This window comes from Artibeus jamaicensis, unplaced genomic scaffold (assembly GCF_021234435.1).
Source record: "Artibeus jamaicensis isolate MK-2021 breed Jamaican fruit bat unplaced genomic scaffold, CSHL_Jam_final contig_729, whole genome shotgun sequence".
In the NCBI taxonomy this organism is placed as follows: domain Eukaryota; kingdom Metazoa; phylum Chordata; class Mammalia; order Chiroptera; family Phyllostomidae; genus Artibeus; species Artibeus jamaicensis.
The window spans coordinates 2,819,441-2,843,447 of NW_026521939.1; the positions used below are offsets into that span (position 1 = coordinate 2,819,441).

General features: G+C 54.7%; 1 protein-coding gene across 9 annotated transcripts in view; it reads left to right on the forward strand.

Annotated features, from left to right (window-relative positions):
- ABCC6 (ATP binding cassette subfamily C member 6) overlaps positions 1-23,477 on the forward strand; it is a 47,807-nt gene extending 24,330 nt beyond the window's left edge. For 3 of the 9 annotated variants that reach the window (XM_053672145.1, XM_053672147.1, XM_053672153.1), the window contains 18 exons: positions 108-207; positions 2,431-2,506; positions 4,052-4,178; positions 4,378-4,554; positions 6,638-6,805; positions 7,248-7,422; positions 8,710-8,785; positions 9,758-9,878; positions 11,399-11,606; positions 13,292-13,602; positions 15,392-15,591; positions 17,323-17,449; positions 18,559-18,660; positions 19,457-19,603; positions 20,068-20,265; positions 20,343-20,509; positions 22,320-22,514; positions 22,790-23,477. In XM_053672145.1, coding sequence (XP_053528120.1) covers positions 108-207; positions 2,431-2,506; positions 4,052-4,178; positions 4,378-4,554; positions 6,638-6,805; positions 7,248-7,422; positions 8,710-8,785; positions 9,758-9,878; positions 11,399-11,606; positions 13,292-13,602; positions 15,392-15,591; positions 17,323-17,449; positions 18,559-18,660; positions 19,457-19,603; positions 20,068-20,265; positions 20,343-20,509; positions 22,320-22,514; positions 22,790-22,898 — 2,784 coding nt within the window. In that variant the 3' untranslated portion in view covers positions 22,899-23,477. The remainder of the gene's footprint in view (positions 1-107; positions 208-2,430; positions 2,507-4,051; positions 4,179-4,377; positions 4,555-6,637; positions 6,806-7,247; positions 7,423-8,709; positions 8,786-9,757; positions 9,879-11,398; positions 11,607-13,291; positions 13,603-15,391; positions 15,592-17,322; positions 17,450-18,558; positions 18,661-19,456; positions 19,604-20,067; positions 20,266-20,342; positions 20,510-22,319; positions 22,515-22,789) is intronic. The other 6 variants (XM_053672150.1, XM_037129083.2, XM_053672149.1 and 3 more) reach the window with 5 other exon arrangements.
- Positions 23,478-24,007: the final 530 nt, after the last annotated feature.

Below are 24,007 nucleotides of genomic sequence, written 5' to 3' on the forward strand. Positions count from 1 at the left end.
TATTGCCTTGTGAGACTTCCCAACCATCTTGAGGCACCCGACACCCGAAGCCTGAGTTCTTTTTCTGCTCTTCCTGCACGGGTGACCTGGGACTTTGGTTCCTCCAGGCCCGGGTGTCCTTTGACCGTCTGGCCGCCTTCCTCTGCCTGGAAGAGGTTGACCCTGAAGCTGTGGACTCAAGTCCCTCCAGATGCTGTGAGTGCCGAGGTCCGCAGGAGCGGTGTGGGAGGGATGAGGGGTCCAGCAGGAGGCCCGGGGTCCCAGAGGGGTCGGGGGAGGGGCGTCTCCTGGCGCAAGATGGCACGTGCCGGCCACACTACCAACCACGTGACTCGTAAACTAGCACCACCATGCCGCTGCCTGTCAGTCACTCAGTGCCCGCCAGCTGTGCACTCTGTGCAGCAGTGACCACCTAACTGCCCAGGCCTTGCCCTCACGTGCAAGGTCAGGCAGGTGAGCGTGGCAGCTTGTTCGCCAAGCTGGAAAAAGAAACCGGAGAGATCCGCAGGGCCGCTGTGGGATGGGACGTGCAGGTTGGCTGGGCTCTCCTGGCCTGGCCCACCCATTTCTACCCTGGCACCAACAGGCCGAGGGGCACTGGCTGCACTGCCGCAGAGAGAGGCCACCCCTCTCAGGGTTGAGACCCTCCCCTCCTTGTGACTCAGACGTCACCAACCTGCTTACCTAGAAAACACCCACATGGTGGTTAAAAGTGCACCTTGTGGCGTCGGGCTGCCCCAGCCAAAATTTAGTCTCTGAGCCTCACTGTCCCCATCTGCAAAATGGGCATGATGACCTTTATGGCACCTTGGCATAGGGACATAGTTGGGGTAAAATGACATAAGTTTAAGTACCATACCGAGAGCAGGGCCCTGCATGAGGTCAGCATCCAGTGCATTTTGGTTATCATTGTAAATGTTAGTAGAGAAAAAGAACCATGAAAGTTGGCAAAGAGCCCTTTAAATAACCCCACGTTGGTGTATCGGAGGCTTCCTCAAAGCTCTGGCTTGTTTTTAGGTGGGCACAGCTTCGTCCAGCTGAACCCGTGTGATGCGGGCGGTCAGAGCTGGGCAGGCCCTGGTTCAGAGCCTGGTCTGCCGTTCTGGCTGGGTGGCCCCAGTAGTAACTCCTCCAGCTCCCTGCTGCTGCGCCCCACCTCTGGCAGGATATCCTGAGGGCCACCAAGAGTCAGCAAGCCCGCAGTTCTCAGGAGCTGCTCCATAAGTAGCTTTGGGTCCATGATTACTGTGCCTCTGTCCCCACTGGAGGGCCCAGTGGACCCTGCACCAGAAACCCCTGGGTCTTTTTTGAGCCACACATTTGACACACCTGCTCACTTTGCCTGCGACCAGAGCCCCACTCTCCCCTGTATACCCCCCCCCCCGTATACAGAGGTATACGCGGTGAGATTGGTACAAACACCAGCACCTAATGGGGACTCACCACGTATACACTGAAACTGCTCCAGATAGGGATGACCTCATCTCCTCACCACCCATATTATAGATGGAGAACGGGGGATAATTCCCACACCCCAGACTGTTGAGAAGGGACCAACCCCCAGAGCAGGGTAGACAGATTCACAAATAGACACACAAGACTCCTAGTGAAATTTGAATTTCAGGTTCACAGAGAATAATTCTTCTGAGTATATGTATATCCCATGTCACATGTGGGGCATATTTATACCAAAAGAGCACGTGCTTGTCTGAAATTAACAGTAAACTGGGCACCGTGCCTTTTATCTACAACGCTTCCCTAGAGACCATGCGGTCCAGCGGGTGTCAGGGGCCGACAGCTCGATAGACGGAAGATAGATGCTCAGGCCTCGCCCCCCGTGGAGATTCTGCTTTGGGGGTTTGGGCTGAGCCATGGAGAGATTTGTGTTTTGCTTTGCTTTTAACCTTTCTGGGCTATTCTAAAGTGCATTCAGGGTCCCAAACCATTGGTCCGGTTCCTAAAGCGACCATTGTCACACCTGGGACCATTGTCCCAGTAAAATAAATAACTCCCTTTACTTTCCAGAGTGCCTGGCCAGATGATAAATTATGTCAGAAACCCAGTAACTTTTCTGTAAAGGACTAGTTTGTACTTGTTTCAGGCTTTGCAGGCCATTTGGCCTAGGTCGCAATTGCTCACGTCTGCTGTTGCAACATGAAAGGATCCATTAAAAATAAATAAATGGACATGGCTGTATTCCCATAAAACTTTATAACAATGAATAGCAGGTAGGATCTGGCCCCTGGGCTGTGGTCTGTGGACCTGTGAGTTATTTAACCATCCCACAGGGTCACGCTCAGGGCGGTCAGTAGCAGGACAATTTGTTCAGTGGGAGAGATTTCCTGCTGCCTTGGGGTAGGGAGGGCAGACAGTGCCTGGGGGTGTGTGGGACTAGGAAGTTCTGGTGTAACTGGTCTTTTTTGCCTGCAGGTGCCAAGGAGGACTGCATCAGTGTGCAAGAAGGTACCTTTGCTTGGTCCCAGGAGAGCCCACCCTGCCTGCACAGGTACAGTAGGGCTTCCCTGGTACTCCCTTCCCCTTAACAGGGAGAAAATGCCAGAGACTCGTGCTGCTTGCTGGGTGAGAGGTGGTGCTGTTTGCAGGCTGGGCTGGAGGGTGGGGGAGCCTGGGCAGGCATTCTACCAGGGAGACTCCCAGGACCTGGTCTGGCAGAGGGAGTCTTGGGAGAACAAGACGGGGCACAGGGCATCTGAGCCTCCCTGTCAGGCAGAAGACAGTCTCTGCTCCCCAGACCAGTCAAGGCGCAACAAGAGGGGCCTGGCCAGGAAGAAGCCCAGCGCCGTCAGCCATTCCTGCTGCTCTCCCCCCGTGTCAATCCCTACATCACTGTCACCTCGAGCCTTCAACTCTGTGGTGGGTCTTTGCACCAGAAGACCCCCAGTCAATCCCAAAACACCCTATGAAGGGAACTACAGTACCCTGGCCAGGGTCTGTCAGTGGCACTTGCTATATATGCCAGGCCCTGTTTCGGACACTGGGGCTGACAGTGTGATGAGGGACACATAAGTGCGAAATGAGGGGAAAGTGACAGTGTGATATTGACCCGGTCAGGTGTGGTAAGAGGACTCTGGTTATTTAAGCTGAGGTCGTAAGGTGGAGACAGGCTGAGCCTTGCACACGTCTGAGAGCAGAGCTTCGTAGGCAGTAGAAACAGCATGTACAAAGGCCCTGGGGCAGGGGTATGCCTAGACCCAGCTTCTCTACCTCATCATTATTGACCCTGGGGTTGGACAATTCTTTGTTGTGGGGCTGTCCTGTGTATTGTAGGATGTTTGGCAGGACCCCCATTATACACCCTCTAGATTCTAGCAACAGCTCCCACCAGTCATGACAGCCCAAAATATCTTCATGCATTGCCAAATGGCCCCTGGAGGCACAGTCTCCCGCAGCTGTGCTTGAGAAATGCCAGGTCAGTGTGGCTGATGCAGAGCAGGAGGAAGCTGGCATCTTTTAAGGCTGTGAGAACCCTGAGTGACGTGAGAAGCGCCTGAGGGCTTCAGCAAGGGAGTGTCGTGATTAACTCAGGTCCCTCTGGCTCTGGATGGAGAAGAACTGGGACAGTTACCAAGGGCGCAAGCAGGAGGAGCAGTGAGGAGCCTACTGCAACGACTGAGGCAAGAGACAATGCTGATTAAATCCTCCTGCCAAATAAACTCCTGGTGGTACATGTGTGTGTGCACATGTAAGAGCATGTTTGTTTGCCAGCGTGTGCACTTGTGTGCATACATTGTATGCACGTACATGTGCTGTGTATCCATGTGAGCATGTGCATGGTGTGTGCACACATTGTGGTGTTCTGTGTGCACTTGTGTGTATTCGAGTGTGGGGCATGCATACAGGTGTTCCCATGCATGTGTGTGGGACATGATGGCCACTTGCTAGCCAGCCAAGGACTGGAAGAAGGAAGGACTGCCACGGAACGTCCTCTTAGCAACCTGCTGGATGAATCACCAGTGGGAAGGGCTAGTTGTGTCTGAGGTTCTGCACAGACTCAGGCGGGGCCCTACCCAGGAATGCGTCTCCCCTCCAGGATAAACCTCACCGTGCCGCAGGGCTGTCTGTTGGCTGTCGTTGGTCCCGTGGGGGCTGGGAAGTCCTCCCTGCTCTCTGCCCTCCTTGGGGAGCTGTCAAAGGTGGAGGGGTCTGTGAACATCAAGGTGAGGCCGCACCCCTGCCTTTCTGATAGATTGTCCCCCATCCCAGAGCCCTTGCCATACCTCCCTGCTCCTCCCCCTCCTCTCCATTCCCTCTCCGCCTTCCACCACCAGCAAGAGCCCGGCACCTACTACCCCTCCATAATCACTCCTACCTCCATCCCCGGTGGCCTCCACGTTGCCAAAGTGAGTTGTGTTTTAGGGTCCTGTGGCTTACGTGCCCCAGGAAGCCTGGGTCCAGAACTCGTCTGTGGTGGAGAACGTGTGCTTCAGGCAGGAGCTGGACCCACTGTGGCTGGAGAGAGTCCTGGAGGCCTGTGCTCTGTGGCCGGATGTGGGCAGCTTTCCTGCAGGGGTCCACACCCAAATTGGGGAGCAGGTGAGGGGCTCGGGCCTTCCTGGGACAGGGAGGTGCTATGGTTGGGGCCATTTGCTTCCCTGAGCTGTGGGCCATGTGGCGAGAGAGATGAAGGGGGGACTAGGGAAGTCGGGGGGAAAAGCGGCCCAGCTTAGGGCCAAGCACATACTAGGTGCTCAATAAATTGTTATTAATGAGTGAATGAAAATAGAGACCAGGGAGAGGCAGAAAGGCATGACAGGGATTGGCGGAGATGGGCTCTCCATCTGGGAGTGAGGACACCCTGACACCTGTCCTGTCCTGCATTTTTGGGTGACATTGGTCCAATTGCTCCCCCTCTTTGGACCTGAGTAAAAGGTCTGGGCAGAGATATCCAATGAACAGGATACTCTCTGCACCTGGAGCTATGAATTGGGCAGGATTGGCAAACTGTGACCCACAGGTCAAATCGGGCCTACCATCTGTTTTTGTAAATAAAGTTTTATCGGGACACAGTCATGCCCAATTATGTACCCATGGGCCATGGCTGCTTTTGCAAAACAAGGGCAGAGATAGATGAGCAGTTGTGATGGATACTGGGCCCCCCCCCAGCAAAGCTTAAAATGGTTACTGTCAGGCCCTTTATAGAAAAAGGTTACTGACCCTTGGATTAGGGAATTGAGAGTGGAAAAGTAGGAGTTAAAGTTAAGAAAATGGGTGGATTTTCTGGAAAGAAGGGGAGAGGGACCCTTGTATGAGAGGAGTGTCCAGAGCAGAGGACAAGGTTGCGGAGGCCAAGGGAAGGCCACTTCATGGCAAGGGGGTGCTCGCTGTCCTTGGGGCCTGTCCAGCTGCGCCCCACCCCAAACCAAACACCTGCTTTCAGGACCCTCTTCCCCGCCCCCCAGCACGCCCGCCCCTGGTGACGGAAGCTCCGCCCTTCCAGAGCGAGCTCCAAAGCCCTGGTGTCAAACCCTGGTGTTGAAGCCACTCCTTTTTTTACCCCCACATCTAATCATCAGTCAACCCTGTCGGGGCCACTGTGGAAGCAGAGCCAGGGTGTCCTCGTCCCATCCACAGCCCACTCCCCCTCACACTGCCACCGCAGCCCTGGCTGCCCTCCCGGTTTCTGTCCTCCACCCTGACCGGCTTAATCCCAGGGCAGCAGCTAAAGGCAGTCTGTTCGAATGTAGGTCAGATCATGTCCCTTCTCTGCACAGATCCTCCAGAGCAGCCCCCCTCAGAGTCAGAGCCAAAGCCCTGACCATCACTGACAAGGCTGCCCTCCATCTGGCCCCAGTCATCTCTCTGATCCCATCTCCCATCATGCTCCACTCCCGTCACACGGCTCTGTGGGGTCTTCTTTGAACACCCCAAGCATGCTCTCACCGCAGGGCCTTTGCACCTACTGTTCCCTCTGCTTCTAAAGCTCCTTCTCAGGAGTCCACATGGTCCATCCCCTCTTAGTGCAGGGACCTTCCCTGACCACCTTACCCAGCACAGCACCCCTGCTCACACTGGTACACCCTGCCTGCACCCTTCCCCTGCTTCATAGCACATAACAGCAGCCAATAGGTGATATATTTTACTTGTTTGCTTATTGAATATCTGTCTCCCAACCCCACCCTCATTTGAGTGGAACATTCGTGAGTGCAAGGACGGGGTTTTGTTCAGCGCTGTGTTGCCAGAGCCTAGAACGCTGCTGGTGTAAAATAGCCATGTGGTAAATATGCGTGGAATGGATGGATGGATGGATGGATGGATGAAAATACGGACTGAAAAGCTGCTGCTGGACTAGACAACGGGTAAACGAAGCCTGGCGTCCTTGAGGAAGGTGCTATCAGTGGAGAAATGGGAACAGAAGCCAGAGTTCGGTGGAGGAAGAAGTGAGTGGGAGGAGAGCAGCCAGGGAAGGAGTCTCCAGGAGGCTTGTCTGAGGAGGGGAGGCGGGAGGCTGGGTACAGCCTGGGGAGGGTGTCAGCTTGAGAGCAGCTGTGTACAGCTGGGAGGTAGCCCGGAGGACAGCCACAGGGAGCCGTACTTCGCTCCGATGAGCAGATGCGGCCGCGTCATACCAGCCTCCCCAGCATGCAGACTCCGCTCTGTCCCTCCCTTGTGGCCACAGGGCATGAATCTCTCTGGGGGCCAGAAGCAGCGGCTGAGCCTGGCCCGGGCGGTGTACAGGAAGGCCGCCGTATACCTGCTGGATGACCCCCTGGCGGCCCTGGATGCCCATGTCGGCCAGCACGTCTTCAGCCAGGTCATTGGGCCCAGTGGGCTGCTCCGGGGAACGGTGAGTTTGGGAAAATGTATCAGAGGGCACAGGGCAAGGGCAGAGAAAGTTTTAACCCACGTCTAGCTCACCACCACCCTCCTTGAGTCCAATGTTCCTCTTTGTAACAGTCAGCTTTTGCTGTGGCAATGCTACATAATAAACAACCCCCAAACCTCAGTGGCTTACAATAGCAGTTATTTTTTTGCTTACGGAGTCTGTTAAACTGCTGCAGCTCTGCCTCACCCAGGTCACTGGGTTCAGGCGAACTCCTTGTTTTGAGACACAGGCTGAAGGAGGCCCTCTATTTCTCTGTTGTGACATGCTGTTTTCAATAAAGAGTGCATGAGCACAGGGAGACGAACTTGCCCCGCTCTGAGCCCCAGGTACTTCCTGCCCCCACCCCCCGGCTCTGGAAGGTGTGTGAACACCTGAGTGTAACTTCTGCCCCTTCCCCACCCAGACCCGGATTCTCGTGACCCACGCCCTCCACGTCCTGCCGCAGGCTGATTGGATCGTGGTGTTGGAAGATGGGGCCATTGCAGAGATGGGCTCCTACCAGGAGCTTCTGAACAGAAAAGGGGCTCTGGTGGCCCTTCTGGATCGAGCCAGACAGCCAGGAGGTAGAGAAGAAGAAGGTACTGGCTGGGCTTTGCTGGTTCTCCGTCCCTGGTTCCTGCCCAGGATCCCGCTGGCCTGAGGGGACTGCTCTGGCCACACCCTCCCTGCAGGCCCAGGCCTGAGGCAGACGGCTCTCCTGGGAGGCCACCTGTGCCCCTGGTGAGAGCCAGTGCACTGCCCATGAGCCAGGGCCTGTGCTAAAGGCATCTATAAACACACATTATTTCACTGGATCTTCACGATACCCCTTTGACGCACATGCAGTTACTGCTGTAGTTTTACAGATGAGCAAATTGGGGCACAGAGAGTTAAATAATTTGCCCCAGGTTGCAAGATTAGAATTTGAGTTTATGCTTGTCACTGCTACAGAGACTGAACAAGGTCATTTGGTGCCTAGAGGCCAGGAGACCCAAGCCATGTTAGCTGGGGCTTCTGATGATCCAGAGAACACAGTGCCTGCTGGGAAAATGATGATGTTCTAGAAGGGAAGTCACCAACCCAAGCTTGCCCACAGCGAGTGAAGATGAACTGCCCTTGGCACCTCGCTGCAATAACTCATTTACTCATCGCTATGCCCCCGTGAGGTCAGCACCTTAATTACTTCCATTTTACATATGAGGAAACTGAGGCCCAGAATAGGGAACCGGCCAGAAGTTATGTGGCTTACAAGTGGCAGTGCTGGGATTTGAACACAAGCAACTCGAGCCCAGAGTGTGTGGTTTTTCATCACTAGGCTCTGCACTGCCCCCTCCAGGGCGAGGCAAGGACCCACAGCCAGCTGCCCCCCAGCCCCAGGCTCCGCCTCTTCTGAAAGTATCCGTGGAGTTCCGGGCCCCCGAAGTGGTGACTCACAGGGTCCGGGTCCTGGAGCCTGGACATGGAAGCTGCCCAGCCTACGGAGACGGCCGGGGGCCAGCATCCTTCCCGGGGGTGGTCACACCTGAGCTTGAGTAAAAGCGTGAAAAGAACGTTCCAGCCCCAGTGAGCTGCTTGTGCAAGGGTGTCAGGGGAAGCCGCAGAAGTGTGATTATGTTCATGTTTACTGCTGTTTTCCACCCCCAAGCTCATAGAAGGTCCTCAATTATATTTGCTGAGTGAATAAATGAAGGAATGAGTCATCAAATGGATAATGTCCCTGGAAAAACCCTGGGAGGATTGTGAGCGGTTGCAGGAGCCCAAGCAGGAAAGTCGGATGCTCCGACAAGCTCAGGCCACACAGCCAACTAGCCAGCGGGTGTCAAAGGCAGCACCCGGACCCTGAGGTCTTGACCCCCACCGTGTGACAGGACCCCCTTACCTTGCAGAAACAGAACTCGATTCCAGCACCGAGGACCCCAGAGGCTCTGTTGGAAGCGGGAGGCCCATGGGTGGACTAGAGAGGTGAGTTCACTGTGTTCCTGAGCACGGGGAGGGCACAGACCGAGGCTGAAGTCCACCTGCAGCTCAGGCAGGTCGGGGGCAGCCAGGACGATCCTGGACTGAACCCTGCTCACTACCCACCGTGGTGCGCAGTGTGGGATACTTCACCAAAAACTGTTTGACCATCAAAATTATTAAGCCCCCAAATGCCCAGTTAACAGAATGACCATTTAGGCCTCCAGTGTAGATAGGTAGGTAGATAGATATATGAAGGATGGATAGATGGTACATAGATTGGTTTGTCACTATAGATGGATAAATAGAAATAGAAATAGATAGAAGTGGATGGATAGATGCTAGATATAAATAGATGTTAGATTGATGGGTGAATAGATGATAGATAGGTTAGTAAGTGATAGATAGACAGACAGACGTAGATTATTCCCTTTTACAGCTGGGGAAACTGAGGCACAGAGAGGTCAGGTCAGCTGCCAGAAACCAGGTCATGGTTTCACAGTTAGTAGATGCCAATTCACATTTGAGGTTAAGTCAGCACACTGGTTCACAGATGTAAGGAACATACAAGAAGTCTGCAACGAGTGAATTGTGCAAAACTGGCATTCTGCCAACCTAGACTGACAAATCTGAGGGTAAACAGTGGGGATGAAATGATTGCAGCAAAACTTAGGGCAAAATGAAAATTCTGAAAAACAAGTTCTAAAGAGCAAATGAGCTCTCTCAGCAGGATGGCACTGGAAGAACTGACTTGCTGGACCTGGGGTAAGAAGTGGCATTTAGCGGGGCACCACGGAGGGAGGACACAGCATGGCACCTGGCTGGTGCTCAGCACGCTGACTGAATGAGTACGTGAAGGAGTGAACGAGTGAATGAAGAGCATCCCTCAGAGCTCCGTGGCTGCCAGCGGCCATGAAGATTGGGCACACACACCCTGTGGAGAGACACTGATTTGTCCTCATTTCCTGTAAATAACAGGTCCATGAAGTTAATCCCTGAGAAGGACAGCACCGCCGCAGAGGCCCAGACAAGGGCTCCCGTAGGTGACCCTGAGAGGGCAGGCCTGCCAGCCGGGAAGGACGGCGCGCAGCACGGCAGGGTAACACAGCTGCCCCTCCCCTGCGCACCCACTGCTGCCCTCAGGGGCCAGGCTTGCCACCAGATACAGCACAGGGGGCAGGCAGTCACCTTTATTGAACACCTACTATGTGCAAGTAAGCTCGAGCACCTACTATGTGCAATGTAAGATTCTAGACACTTTCTCTTCCTTAATGTCACAACTACCCTAAAAGTAGACTGTGACGGCTCCATTTTAGAGACGAAGAAACTGAGGTCTCGAAGAGTTGAGGGGCTTCCCTGTGTCCTCGGAGTTACCAAGTGACCAACTTGGGCCTCGAGTCTAGGTCAGTCCTAATTTGGAGCTTGTACTAGTCCTTCTCTGCTAAGTTTCTCCACTTACCCACCCAGTTACCTACTCATCCATGGACCCATCCAGCCACCTACCCATCATCTGTTCACTCATCTATCCCTCTCACCCAGCCATGCTCCCCATACACCCGGTCGCTTACTTACCCATCTTCCATCTACCCACTTACGTACCCATCCTCTCACCCACCCACCCTTCCATCCACCCATCCGCACATCTATCCACCCACCCACCCACAGACCCATCCCCTTATTCATTCATATACCCATCTGCCCAACCGCCCATCATCCCACCCATCCTCCACCCAGCAAGCCTTTACAGAGTGCCCATCACGTGCCAGGTAAAGTCTCCGTCCTGGTGGAGATTGCTAGCTAGTGGGGAGAGACAGCTAACAATGAACAAGCAAAGCAATATCAGATAATGATAAATGCTGTAAGAAAACAGAGAAGGACAGAGAGATGGCAGCCAACGGAGGGTCGGGGGCCTGCTTGGATAGGATGCTCTGAGGAGTGACCTCTGAGCTGAGCCCTAAGGGAAGCAAAGGAAGGAGCCCTGATCGGGGCGGGGGGAAGGGCATCTGGGCAGAAGGAACAGCAGGTACAAAGACTCTGAGGTGGGAAGGAGCAAAGGAAGGGACCCCAAGAGGCTGGCAGATAGCAAGGGAGGGTAAGATGAGAGAGATGAATGAGAAGTGGGGAATTTCTTCTGAGAGCAAGAGAAAGCCACATGCAGGCCGGCAACAGCAGGATGGGGGTTGGGTGGGGGCTTTTAAACTTCACTCTGGCTGCAGCTGTGAGGAGAATTGCAGGTTGGTAGGAGGCGGGACTTCAGCAAGTGGCTTGACCTGTGTGCGCCTCCGTTTCTTATCCATCAGAGGGGAATAAAGACACATGCCTGTCTCATAGTAGGTGTTCAATAAATCATTCCAAAGCCAGAAACTGCCACAGCCCATCACCTTTAAGGCTCCCACTGGCCCTCTGGGGCTTCCGTAGGGGTAGGGCGTCCTGAGACTAGGTGGGGCCTGTAGCAGAGAGGTGCTCCTGTTGGGAGGTACTGAGGGAGGGCCTGTGCCGTCTGCACGGTGGCTCCATCTGCCCCGTGGGTGTGTTTTGGGAGCCTGACCTGCTTTTCCTCTCTCCCCTTCCCCGGACCCTCCTCCCCCTCCGCCCCCATCCTCCCTACGTGTGTTACAGGTGAAGGCCGCCATGTACCTGACCTACGTACGGGCTGTGGGCACCCCACTCTGCCTCTACGCACTTTTTCTCTTCTTCTGCCAGCAAGTGGCCTCCTTCTGCCGCGGCTACTGGCTCAGCCTGTGGGCGGACGACCCCACCGTGGGCGGGCGGCAGACACAGGCGGCTCTGCGTGGCTGGGTCTTTGGGCTCCTGGGGTGCCTCCAAGGTACCCCTCACTGGCCGCCCTCAGCCTCCGTCCTTCCATCCCTCTCCCCCGTGGTGCTCAGGGCTCCCCAGCCCACCCATCCCTGGCATCCACTCTCCCCCCTCAGGGCCTGGGCCAGTGTCCTCGGTCCAAGCCCAGACCTACATCCTTAAGATGGGAGGCGTGGGGGACACAACACATCCCTCCCTTTCTGGAATCCTCGGAGTCTGCACCAGACTTGTTGGCAAATGCAGATAACTGGCCCCCAGACTCACGTGGGGACAGACACGGCAGTGCAGCTGGCTCTTCCTCTCCCCTGCACAGAGGGCAAACCCAAGGTCCGACTGCTGGTGACTTTCAGCACCCCCAGCCCAAACATCCAGATAAGCCCTGTGTATTTTGATGTCCTGTTGTTAGGGACAAACTTGTGAAGTCTTCTGGGAAAATTGGCCCATTTATCATTAGGTGATGCCCCCTCTTTTTCCCTGATAATTTCCCTTAATCTGAAGTCTGCTCCATTTGAAATTAATAAAGATACTAACTACATAGTTCTAATATACCAACTACATACCTATATACCTCAAACTTGTTTAAGCAGCAAGAGAATTTATTAGCTTATAGGACTGGAATCCATAGATAACTAGCTTCAGGTACGGCTGGACCCAGGGGTCCAATGAGGCCATCAGAATGGCTCCATTTTCTTCCTGTAATAGCTTCCTTTCCAGGCAGCCTTCTCCCCCTAGTTATAAGATGGTATCCCACAGCTCCGGTTTGGCTACCTCAAAACAGCAAGCACCTCTTGCCCAAAAGCCCTAGCAAAGTCCAGGTCTCACTCTCATTGGCCTGACCTGGGTCATGTATTCATTGCTGAGCCAACTGCAATGGTTTGAGTTGGCCAGGGATAAAATTTTCCCCCACCCAGAAACAGGGAGTGAAGTTAGACCCATCCTAAGCACATAGATTGGCACTGGGAGGAAGTAGATATATTCATTCCCTAGGGCTACCATAAACTAAAGGACCACAAACTGGGTAGCTTAACCCAGGGGTTCCCAACCTCCAGGCTGTGGACTGTTACGCATCCGGGCCTGTTAGGAACAGGGCAGCACAGCAGGAGGTGAACTTGAATGTAATGCACTTGAATTATCCCCAAACCTTCCTCCTGGCTCCCAGGTCCATGGAAAAATTATCTTCCATGAAACTAATCCCTGGTCCCAAAAAGGTTGGGGACTGCCAGCTTAGACCAACAGGTATTTATTCTCTCACAGTTCTGAAGCCAGAAGTCCAAAATCAAGGTGTTGGCAGGACTGGTTCCTCTCAAAGGCTCCGAAGGAGAATCCATCCCATGCCTCTGTCTTAGCTCCCGCCAGTTGCCGGCAGTCCTGGCACTCCTTAGCCTGTGGCATGTCACTCCGGACTCTGCCTCTGTCCTCACGACACATGCTCTGTGTCTCTCTGTGGCTTCTCCTCTTCCTAAAAGGACACGAGTCATTGGACTTAGAAGCCCCCCTAAATCCAGAATATTGTCTCAATATCTTTCACTAATAACGTCTGCAAGGATGCTCTTTCCAAATAAGATCACACTCTGAGGTTCCCAGTGGACAGGGTGATTCCATCAAGGGCTAATGAGAGTGACCAGATCACAAGATGGCCACCACGGGGTGGGGGAGGTCTCCAGCCCTCACGCTCTGACCCCCTCTCCCCCCCAGCTGCAGGGCTGCTTGCCTCCATGGCCACAGTGGTCCTCGGGGGCATCCGGGCATCCAGCCTGCTCTTCCAGAGGCTCCTGTGGGACGTGGCACGGTCTCCCATTGGCTTCTTTGAGCAGACACCCATCGGGAACCTGCTGAACCGCTTCTCCAAAGAGACGGACATAGTAGATGTGGACATCCCAGACAAACTCCGGTCCTTGCTGACTTACACCTTTGGACTCCTGGAGGTCACCCTGGTGGTGACAGTGGCCACCCCAATGGCCATGGTGGCCATCCTGCCACTGCTGCTCCTCTACACTGGGTTTCAGGTAAGGAGAGGCCGGGGAGGCTCCTGGGGCCACTGGGGTCGCCTCAGCCAGCCCCCTGTCCCTGGGCAGGAATCAGTGTAAGAGGTTCTGCCCAGCGGGGCAGTCGGGGGCACCGTGAGAAGAGTCCCCAGAGGCAGAGACTCCACAGCCTGTCTGTAACACCTCTACCGTCTGTGTGTCCCAGAGGTTCACGTCCAAGTTTTGGGTATCTAACCCTCTGTCCTATTGCTGCTGAAATGAGCTTCCTCTCTCCAGTTATCTGGAAGCCAAGAAGGCATTGCAGAGTCTCAAAGACTGGGTATTAGGCTAGACTCTTTCAGTTGCCCAAGCCAGAGACCAACTTGAATTAGCTTACACAGGAGAACAGAATTTAATGGCTTGTGTACAGTAGGTGCAGTGGCCAGCTGTCACCAAGATGCAGGCACTCTCTCTGCTCAGTGGTTCTCAAAGTGTGGCCTTGGACCAGCAGAGGATCACCCAAGAGGTGGTTAGAAATGCACATTCTCAGGCCCCGCCCACTACCTACTGACTCAGACACTATAGGAGTTGGGCCCAGAAATCTGGGTTTTAATAAAGCCTCCAGGTAATTCTGATACATTCTAATGTTTAAGAACCACTGGCTTAGCTCTGTTTGGCCCAGTTGTGCACACATTCTCTTTTCAGGGGGAAGCTCTGGTAGCCTCTGGCAACCCTATACCCACAGCACCCCACCTTAGCAACCCCAACACAAAGAAACCTTTTCTCCAGGTCAGCATTCCTATGAGTATATCAATCCCAGGGAAGATTCTGATTGGCCCTTTAGAGAGCACATACTCATCCCTGAGCCAATCACTGGGACTGAAGGGATAGTCTACTCTGACTGGTTGGGCTGTGTCCTGTGACCATCTAATCACAATTGACAGCCCCACCCCTGGAATCAGGAGTAGAGTAGAACAACCTTGGTGATCAGACAAAAATCATGGCCACCACAGTTCTCCACAAGTATCCCAGGTCTTCTTTAGGTCCTCTGGACTTGGGGAGGGACTGCTTCTCCATTGAGAGCTTGGGAGTCAGGCAGAGGTGGGTGTTAATCCAGGCCCTGCCACTTACTGGAGACAGAGGCTTGAACCAGCTGCTGCTTGGACCAGCTCCCTCTGAGCCTCAGGTGTTCTCACCTGTCAACTGTGAATGCCATTGTTATGTTTGTAAAGAGCCTGGCATGCGGCCTGGGTGTTCAGCAAATGCACATTCCCCGCTGCCTGCCAGCTATACACACTTGTAATCTCAATTCAAAAAACAACATATACTACCCATGCTTCATTATGTTCCCAGCACCTGGCATGTGACCCTCAAGTCAAATAAATGAATTTGACTTGGCTGACTACTTTCCTTGCCCTTTACAGTTTTGTTCCCATGGTAACTGGCCCTAAGGGAGGCAGTTGGCCTTAGAGCTGGGAATGAGACATTTACACTGATCAATGGTTTCCCAACCCGATCCGTACCCTAGAATTACCCAGAAGGTGATTTAAAAATATCAAGGCCAATGTGGCAACACCAGAGATTATGATTGAATAGTTCTGCATTGAGATATTGGAGATGTTTGAAGCTTCCCAGATGATTTTTAAAAGGACCATGGAACTCTGATTTTGCAAGGAAATTGGAGCTCAGAGAGGGGAGGCAACTGGTCCTAGGTCTCACAGTAAGCTAGCCACAGAGCCTGGTCTGGGACCCTGTACGTAGGGCTTCCTGTGCTTCTCGAACTACCTCTCTGTGCCTGTGACTTCTCCCTCCCTCACCTGCCCCACTTCAGAGCCTGTACGTGGCCACCTCCTGCCAGCTCAAACGCCTGGAGTCAGCCAGACACTCCTTCGTGTGTTCCCACGTGGCAGAGACATTCCAGGGCGGCGCAGTGGTCAGAGCCTTCCGGGCCCAGAGCTCCTTCGTGGCTCAGAACAATGCCCACGTGAATGAAAGCCAGCGAGTCAGTTTCCCACGGCTGGTGGCTGACAGGTAGGAAGGGGGCAGAGAAGGCCTTGCAATTCCTCTGGGTCCCCAGAGAGTATCATGCTGTGTGGCCAGAGAGGTCATGTGGCCTGCCCAAGGTCATGCAGCGAGTTGGGGATAAAGCTGAGGCTAGATCCCTTGGGTGCACTTGGCTGACACTGTGAGCAGACAGAACCTGGCCTGAGGGGTCCTCAACTGTGCCTACTGCTGGTGGGCAAGGAGGCACAGATGTCTACGAAAGGAAGGAAGTTGCTAGGCCACTGGACCAGCCTCTCTTGCTTTGGTGACAAGGCAGCTACATAAGCATCCAGTGAATATATGGAATCCAGATTTGCACCCAGGGAGTCTGATGCCAGAGTATGGAGAGGGTAATGCACACAGTAGGTACTCAATAAATGTGGATTATTTTCTCCTTTCTGCCCAGGTCCCTAGTCAGCTGGGGCTCTCAGGCCTCGTATCTGTGAACAGTGTCTCAATGCCATATGCCTTCTGAGTAACCTGCCCTGTCCCTTCCTGGAGTCCAAGCCTAGGGAGGAGGAACCTTGCAAACAATTAGAAAGTACCTACTATGTGCAAGGCTCAGTGATTTCTATGCTATATATGGCATCTCATTTAAACCTCTCAACTGTGATGAATCAGATGTTACTTCATTCCACAGATGGGTAAATTTGGGTTCAAAGAAGCAAAGGGACTCCCCCAAGGTCAGCTGTCTAGGAAGTGGGAGACCCCAGGTGGGTCTTCATTTACTCATTTGTTAGCTGGTTCATGGAAAGGAAGCATGACCTGCTGGCAAGGGTATGTGCTTTCTGGTATCATTCAGACAGTGGTGGCTTCAAAGCCTGCTTGCTTGTTATGTGTCTGGACTTAAACCAATACCTAACTCTTCTGAGCCTCAGCATTCTCAGCTGTCACATGGGGACAGGAATGTCCCCCTTTGTAGGGTTGTCAGGAGGACCAGCTGTTATGTGTAGTAAAGCCCAGAGTTTCCTAAAGACAGAGATTGTAATGTTTGATTCATGGCTATGTCTCCAGCACCTCCAATAGGTATGGTACATAGTAGATGCTCAATATGTATCCGTTGAATGGATGAATGAATGAATGAATGGTAGAGTAGACATTCAGTACAATGGGGTGAGCATTTATTCATCCACTCAGCATGTATTCGTTGAGCCCTACTCTGGGCTGGGTCTATGCAAGGTAGTGGAGGCAGAGCCCTGAACGAGACAAAGTCACTGCCCTTAGCAAACTCACAATCTACTGATGGAGACTGAGAGTCAAGGACTGATTAAATGGTTCCATTATAAAGACCGATAACTGTCATGAAGGAAGTAATCAGCGATGTGTTGGAGAGAAAGGGAGGAGCAACCCAGGAGGGCTCTGTGAGGAGGTGATGTTGGAGCTGACTGTGCACAAACATAAGATGTTGGCCATGTGAACATGGAGGTTGGGTTTGGTCGAGAAGCACAAGGGTATATGGCTTGGCATACCCCAAGCACAGAACACCGGCAGAATGGCAGAGTTTTACCAGAGCACCTACTATGTACTAAGCCCAGAGTTGGGCACAGGTGAGAGAGGACAGTAACTTCCCCCACCCACTGAGCATTGGTGGGGCCTGGGGAGTGGAGGAGAGCCTTGTGGGCTCCCATGGTGGCACTGTGACCAGTCCTTGTGCCCAAAGGGGCAGGTCCCACAGACAAGGCTCCTGCTGACCCTGCTGTCACCTGCCCCTCCCCGCAGGTGGCTGGCTGCCAATCTGGAGCTCCTGGGGAACGGGCTGGTGTTTGCCGCTGCCGTGTGCGCTGTGCTGAGCAAGGCCCATCTCAGCGCCGGCCTCGTGGGCTTCTCTGTCTCTGCCGCCCTTCAGGTACTCCCGACACCCCAACCCAACTTCTGGGTGCAGGCAGAACCAAGACAGACAGAGTCCTGCCAGCAGGACCTTCCAGGGTCTGAGTCCAAGCCACAACCAGTGAGGAAAATGCAGCTCTTACAAGAGCTTAGCTGAGGTGACAGTGCTGGCCCCTGAGCAGGAGTCTGCGGGCCCTGAGCCTCAGTGTGCTCATCTGAAAAATGGGGTAGTGATCCCTCCACTTCACTAGCTGAGATGAAGTAGACAGAGTACATTTCCAGGGCATTGTTAAATTATCATTATCTATTAATAGCAATATTTGATGTCAGGTCATGAAATCTACGAAGAAAAAAATATACATGTAAGTAACATTCATTATGAATGAGACATTGTTCTATAAGCTTTATAAACATTAACTCATTTAGTCCTGCCCCCAACCCTATCAGGGGTACTATTATTATCCCATTTTACCGTTGAGACAATGAAGCTTAAGGATCCAGCAAGGTGAAAGGTCAAAGCATGATGCGGGGTGGGCACTACTCTAGTGCGTGGCCCAGAAGGCGTCTCTCAGGAAGGGGCTGTGAGCGGTGGCCTGGAGGAAGTGAGGGGGGGAGGCAGGGTGGGGAGCTTTTCTGGGGAGGGAACAGCAGGAGAAGAGGCCCTGGAAGGGAGAGAGGGGCGCGGCCAGTGTATTGGAAGAACAGCAAGCAGGCGGTATGGCTGGAGAGGGTGGAGGGAAGTGAGTTTGGGGAGAGGAGGGAGGACACGTGTCTCCTGGTGAGGAGGCGGGCACGGTTCCACATGTGAAGAGCAGTCAGTGGAGGGAGACCTCTCAGAACAGAAGTCAGCGGGCCTGTTCCTGCTGGGTGCCCTTGGGAGAGCCATGCACGCTCTCTGGTCCTGTCTCCCCACCTGTGGCAAGACAGGTTGGACAAGCTGGTGTCCCAGGGCTCCTGTCTGCTCTGCTTACTCTGGTTGTACTGAAAGGAGAGGCGTCCTGGTATCTGCAGCCAAGTCCAGCCCCTCCTCTGCCCCAGGCCCTGCCTCCCAGGCCCTGCCTCAGGGGAGCTGAGCAAGCCTGTGGGGCGGTTTTGCTCAAGCCAGCCTGAGGTGTCTTCTCACACCAGGTGACCCAGACGCTGCAGTGGGCTGTTCGCAGCTGGACAGACCTGGAGAGCAGCATCGTGTCAGTGGAGCGGATGGAGGACTACGCTCGGACACCCAAGGAGGTGAGGGGTAGCGGCTGGGGGTGGAGGGTCTGCCCCACCTGGGACTTACAGCAGGGGGCAGTGGGCCGAGGTGGACATCTGCCAGGGGCTCTGGAGCCCCCACCACTGCAGGCCAGAGTCTGGGCCAGGGCTGCAGTAATGGCTGAGAGCGTGGGTGTGGAGCCAGGTCAGACCCTGGGTTCTTTGCTTCCTCAATTGGGCCAGCAGGTCATTCTTCTGAGTGACAGGGGATGGAGTCACAGCCATGTAACAGCAACATGGGAGCAACATAACAGGAACAGAAGGGCAACACGGCCACTAGCAATGCTGGGTGTCCTGCGAGGGTCAGATGAGATCCCACAATAAAGAACTTCGTGCGGTGTCTGGCTCCTTACACAACACTCGATGCATGCCACCACTCTTGTTACCCCATTTCACAGCTGAGGCTCAAGGGGCGGAGTGACCCATTCAAGGTCACGGGAAAGGCCATGGCACCATTGGACTCCCTACTGTTCTGTGTTGGAGTCTCTCTTCACCAAGACAAAAAAGAGGTCCTGGCCCTACCAGAGGAATAGAGGATGTTATTGGACAATAGTGGCTGGTAATAATTTAAAAAGATAAAGAGTAGCCAACACCATCGTTATTTTTATGATACCAGCTATTTCTTGTTTTCAGCTTTGCTCTGTTCCAGGTCCCTATAAAATAGCAGTACATATGCCCATTGTACAGAAGAGGAAAACGAGGCTTAAAGACTAGACCTTTCTGTGAGAAACCTGGGGGAAGGGCTCCTCTAACCCGGTGTCCCTTCCTGCCACAGGCACCCTGGACACTGCCCACCTGTCCAGCCCAGCCCCCCTGGCCTCATGGGGGGCAAATCGAGTTCCGGAACTTGGGGCTGAGGCACCGACCTGAGCTCCCACTGGCTGTGCGGGGTGTGTCCTTCAAGGTCCACGCGGGAGAGAAGGTGGGCAGCTTTTCCACACCGTCTTCCTCATGGGAGCCAGGCAATGAGGAAGCTGGTGCTCGGGGCCTTGGGGCCCCCTCCACATCCCCACCTCAGGGCCCCTCGTCTCCGGAAAGGGACGTGCAGAGGACAACAGGGGGAGGAAGGAAGGGTGAAGGATGGTGGAGGGCTGTGCACGGGAGGGTGGGGAGAGTGAAGAAACAGGAGGGCAGGGGTGTGGAAGGAGGGTTGGGGGAGTAGATGGGAAGATGGAGAGGGGGGAGGGGGGAGGGGGAGATAAAGAAGAATATGCAGGCAGAAGCTGGGCGGACAGACGGACAAATACAAGGAAAGGTGGATAGATGGAAGGGCGGATGCTCAAAAGGATGATGGCTGGACGGACAGATGGATCTTAGGTGCTGGAGAGGCATCTCGCGGAGACGCCCAGGAGCCCTCTAGGCTTTGACCTGCCTTCCCCTGGCCAGGCCTGGTCACAGCGGCCTCGCCCTCCCATCCCCTGGCAGGTGGGCATCGTTGGCAGGACGGGGGCCGGGAAGTCCTCCCTGGCCGGGGGCCTGCTGCGGCTCCTGGAGGCAGCCGAGGGCGGGGTCTGGATCGATGGGGTCCCCATCGTTCAAGTGGGGCTGCACGTGCTGCGGTCCAGGATCACCGTCATCCCCCAGGTGAGGCCTGGGGCGCAGGGCGGGCGGAGGCGGGAGCACAGCCGGGCCCAGCTCTGACCCGCCGCCCCTCCTGCCAGGACCCCATCCTGTTCCCCGGCTCTCTGAGGATGAACCTGGACATGCTGCAGGAGCACACAGACGAAGCCATCTGGGAGGCCTTGGAGACCGTGCAGCTCCGAGCCCTGGTGGCCAGCCTGCCCGGCCAGCTGCAGTACCAGTGTGCCGACCAAGGCGATGACCTCAGGTAGGGTCGCCCCACCACGGCCAGGGCCTGAGCGTGGCCAAAGCCCCCCTCAGGGGCCGTCTGCCCTGGAAATGTGCCTTTCCCCGTAGATAATCAACCCCATTCCGTCAGTAATCACAGTGGATTCCCACTCCTTATCAGTAGTCCCAAACTCCAACACAGTCTCTGAATATCCCATTTTCTTTCCCTAAACTCGGCTTCCAAATATATTTGGGGACAAAACCCTACCTCTGCTGATGCGAGGCTACTTACGGTCTTTAGCTGCCCCGCTCGGCACTTGTTTTCCTGGAGAAGCAACACGGAGGATATCGGGCGCTGACCCCACGCTCCCTGGGGGTGTCCAGCATACCCTAAAAAAGCCTTTTTTTAATGTAGTAAAACACACACCATTAATTTACCATCCTACCCACTCTTCAGTGTTGAGCAGCACTGAGCACGTCCACATCACTGCCACCCGTCTCCAGAACTTCCTCCATCTCGTCAAACTAAGACTTAGGACTCCTTACAGAACCGATTCCCCTCCTCCCAGCCCCTGGCAACCACGTTCTATGAGTCTGCCTGCTCTAGGTACTTCCCTGTGAAGAACGTTACCTTCTCTGTCTTTTTTGTGACTGTCTTGTTTCACTCAGCACAATGCCCTCAAGGTTCACCCAGGCGGTAGCAGGTGTCAGAGTACCTTCCTTTTTAAGGCTGAGCAATATTCCACTGCATTCCTATGCCACATTTTGCTTATTTATTCACCTGTAGACGATCACTTAGGTTGCTTCCATTTTTTGACGATTGTCAATGTTGCTGTCGTGGATACGGGGTACAGGTGTGTGCCTTTTTTTAAAAAACAGGGACGTTCTAGAACCCACCTGCCCCCGAAGGCGTGAGGGTGCAGGGCCGTGAGTGGCGGTGGTTTCCACGCGATGGAGACGCAGGGCAGCTTGGTGGCCCAGAGCATGGACAGGCCTCAAATCCGGGCTCCCCCACCTACCAGTGGTAGGCCCTTGGGCGATCTACTTAGTCTCCTGGGCCTGAGTTTCCTCATCTGTAAAATGAGACTACTAGTACCTACCCGCCTGTACGAGGATTGGGTTTTATGTGTAAAGTTGTTGAGACATGTCTGGCACGTAAGAACCATACACATTCGTTTTAGTCTTGGGAGCTGCGCTCTCACACTAACCCCATTCCACAAAGTTAGCATCTGGGGCCGGAGACGCACCCAGGGCTTGGTCCAGGGCTGAGGCTGCAGCAAGGCCCCGGCACCCGGCGCCTGCACAGCCGTGGCAGGTTCTGGTTTGCTGGTGTTTACTGTGAGGGAGGCTGAGCAGGGCAGGGAGCGGACACCCTGGGGTCACCGGCCACGTGGCTTTGAGCCGCAACTTCTCCCTTTGCAGTTAGAGGAAGAGAAGCTACTGCATGCTGAAGGCCTTCCCTGTGGCAGGCACTTTTGTGGTTTATCTCATCCTCACAACCCAGAAGAGAGAGACCATCAGTGCACTACCCAGCTCTGTGGTTTTTGTGAAGGTGGGGCCGGTATATACACAGCACACAGGATGCACGTGTCTGGCACACGGAGAGCTGTTGCACAGATGGGGAAACGGAGGCACGGTGGGTTTGAATGGCTTGCCTAAAGTTACTCAGGCCAAAATGGCAGGGCAGGGACTCCTACCAGCTCTGTGGACAGGGCACCCGTATGCGGGGACACACGTGCACACCCCCCGCCACGTCTGCGCTGTTGTGGGGGCCCATCCGGGGGCACACCCTGCAAACCCTGATGTGCGGGCACCCAAACACCTGGCCTGACTGTCCCACTCGTTCCCAGTCTGGGCCAGAAGCAGCTCCTGTGTCTGGCACGGGCCCTTCTCCGGAAAACCCAGATCCTCATCCTGGACGAGGCCACAGCCGCCGTGGACCCGGGGACGGAGCTCCAGATGCAGGCAGCCCTGGGGAGCTGGTTTGCCCGGTGCACAGTGCTGCTCATTGCCCACCGCCTGCGCTCCGTGATGGGCTGTGCCAGGTAGGTCCCCCACGCAGCTGGCCCCAGGGGCCCCTGCAGTGGTGAAGAGAGGCGCTGGAATGGACACTGGACAGGGGGCAGGACTGAAGCCCAAAGTGGGAGGGATGAGCCCAAGGACACACCCCACAGATACCTCCCACCAGCTGTCGGGGCCAGGAAACTGCTCAGAAGGCCAAGGCTAACCTCAGGGAGGTTAGCAAACCTCAGGGCAGGCATGCTGGGCTCTCAGAGCGGCCGGGTACCCAGGGTGTATCCTATCTCCCTCTCCCCTGCAGGGTGCTGGTCATGGACAAGGGGCAGGTGGCGGAGAGTGGCAGCCCCGCCCAGCTGCTGGCCCAGAGGGGCCTGTTTTACAGGCTGGCACAGGAGTCGGGCCTGGTCTGAGCCGGACCCCTCCGTCCTCCTGCCAGGCCAACCCGGAGAGACGTGCAATGCCCTGGAGATACAGTGCCAGTGACCAGGGGTCATCGGCAGCACTGTGGTGTTCGGTCCAGACCCCTCTCTGCTCTCTGGGGGCAGGGGCAGGGGAGAATCGCAGGGAAGGTGGAGGCTCAATCATCACAGACCTGGGAGGTTGCAGCAACCCCCAAGGCTGGCCTGACCAGAGCCCATCCAGCCTTGTCCATCCTGGAGTCAAAGTGGACAGCAACTCTCAGCCCTGGCTGCCCGCTGGGCTCACTCTCGGACCAAAGGACCTGCTCACACCCAGGATTGACTGTGGACCGGTGAAATCGTTATCCTTGGGGCTGGGGCAATGGTGTGTGTACTTTTCCAAATTAACCCTTATTTTGAGATGACTGTCTGCAGGCTGACAAGCAGTTGTAAGGAATTATCCACAGAATGCCTGTGTACCCTTTCCCTGTTCCCCCCAAAAAGCAACACCTTGAAAAACGCTAGTACAATATCACACCAGGATGTGGACATTGGTACAATTTACTGATCTGGCTCAGATTTCCCATTTCACTTGTACTCGTGTGTGTGTGTGTGTGTGTGTGTGTGTGTGTGTGTGTGTGACTTCTGCACAGCTATGTCACGTGCATAGGTGGCATTCACCACAGCTGGGATGCTGAACACTTCCATCACCACAGTGACCCCCGGGCTCGCTATTTTGTCACTGCACCCCTCCCTCCCACCCCCACAACCCTGATGAGTTCTCCCTTTCAATATACCGTGTATTTTTAGAGCTCCCCGTAAGATCCCAACATGCCCTGGGACTGAATTCCATGCCTCCTGCTGCTCCTCCAACCCTTGCATGTGAGCTCCAAGGGGCATCTTGCTTGAATTGGACACACAAGCCACGACCCACACCAGGAACGGGTCCCTCCAGGCACAAGCACACACCAGCAGGTGTCGTTACCAAGGGGAGAGTGGAGGAGCTGGGACTCGGCCCCCAGTGGAAGAATCTGTTCAGGACTAGGCACGTGTCATGCATTTGTTTGCTAAAGACCAAATTCCAGCGTCTGCAGGGAGCCCCAGAAGCAGTTGGAATACCC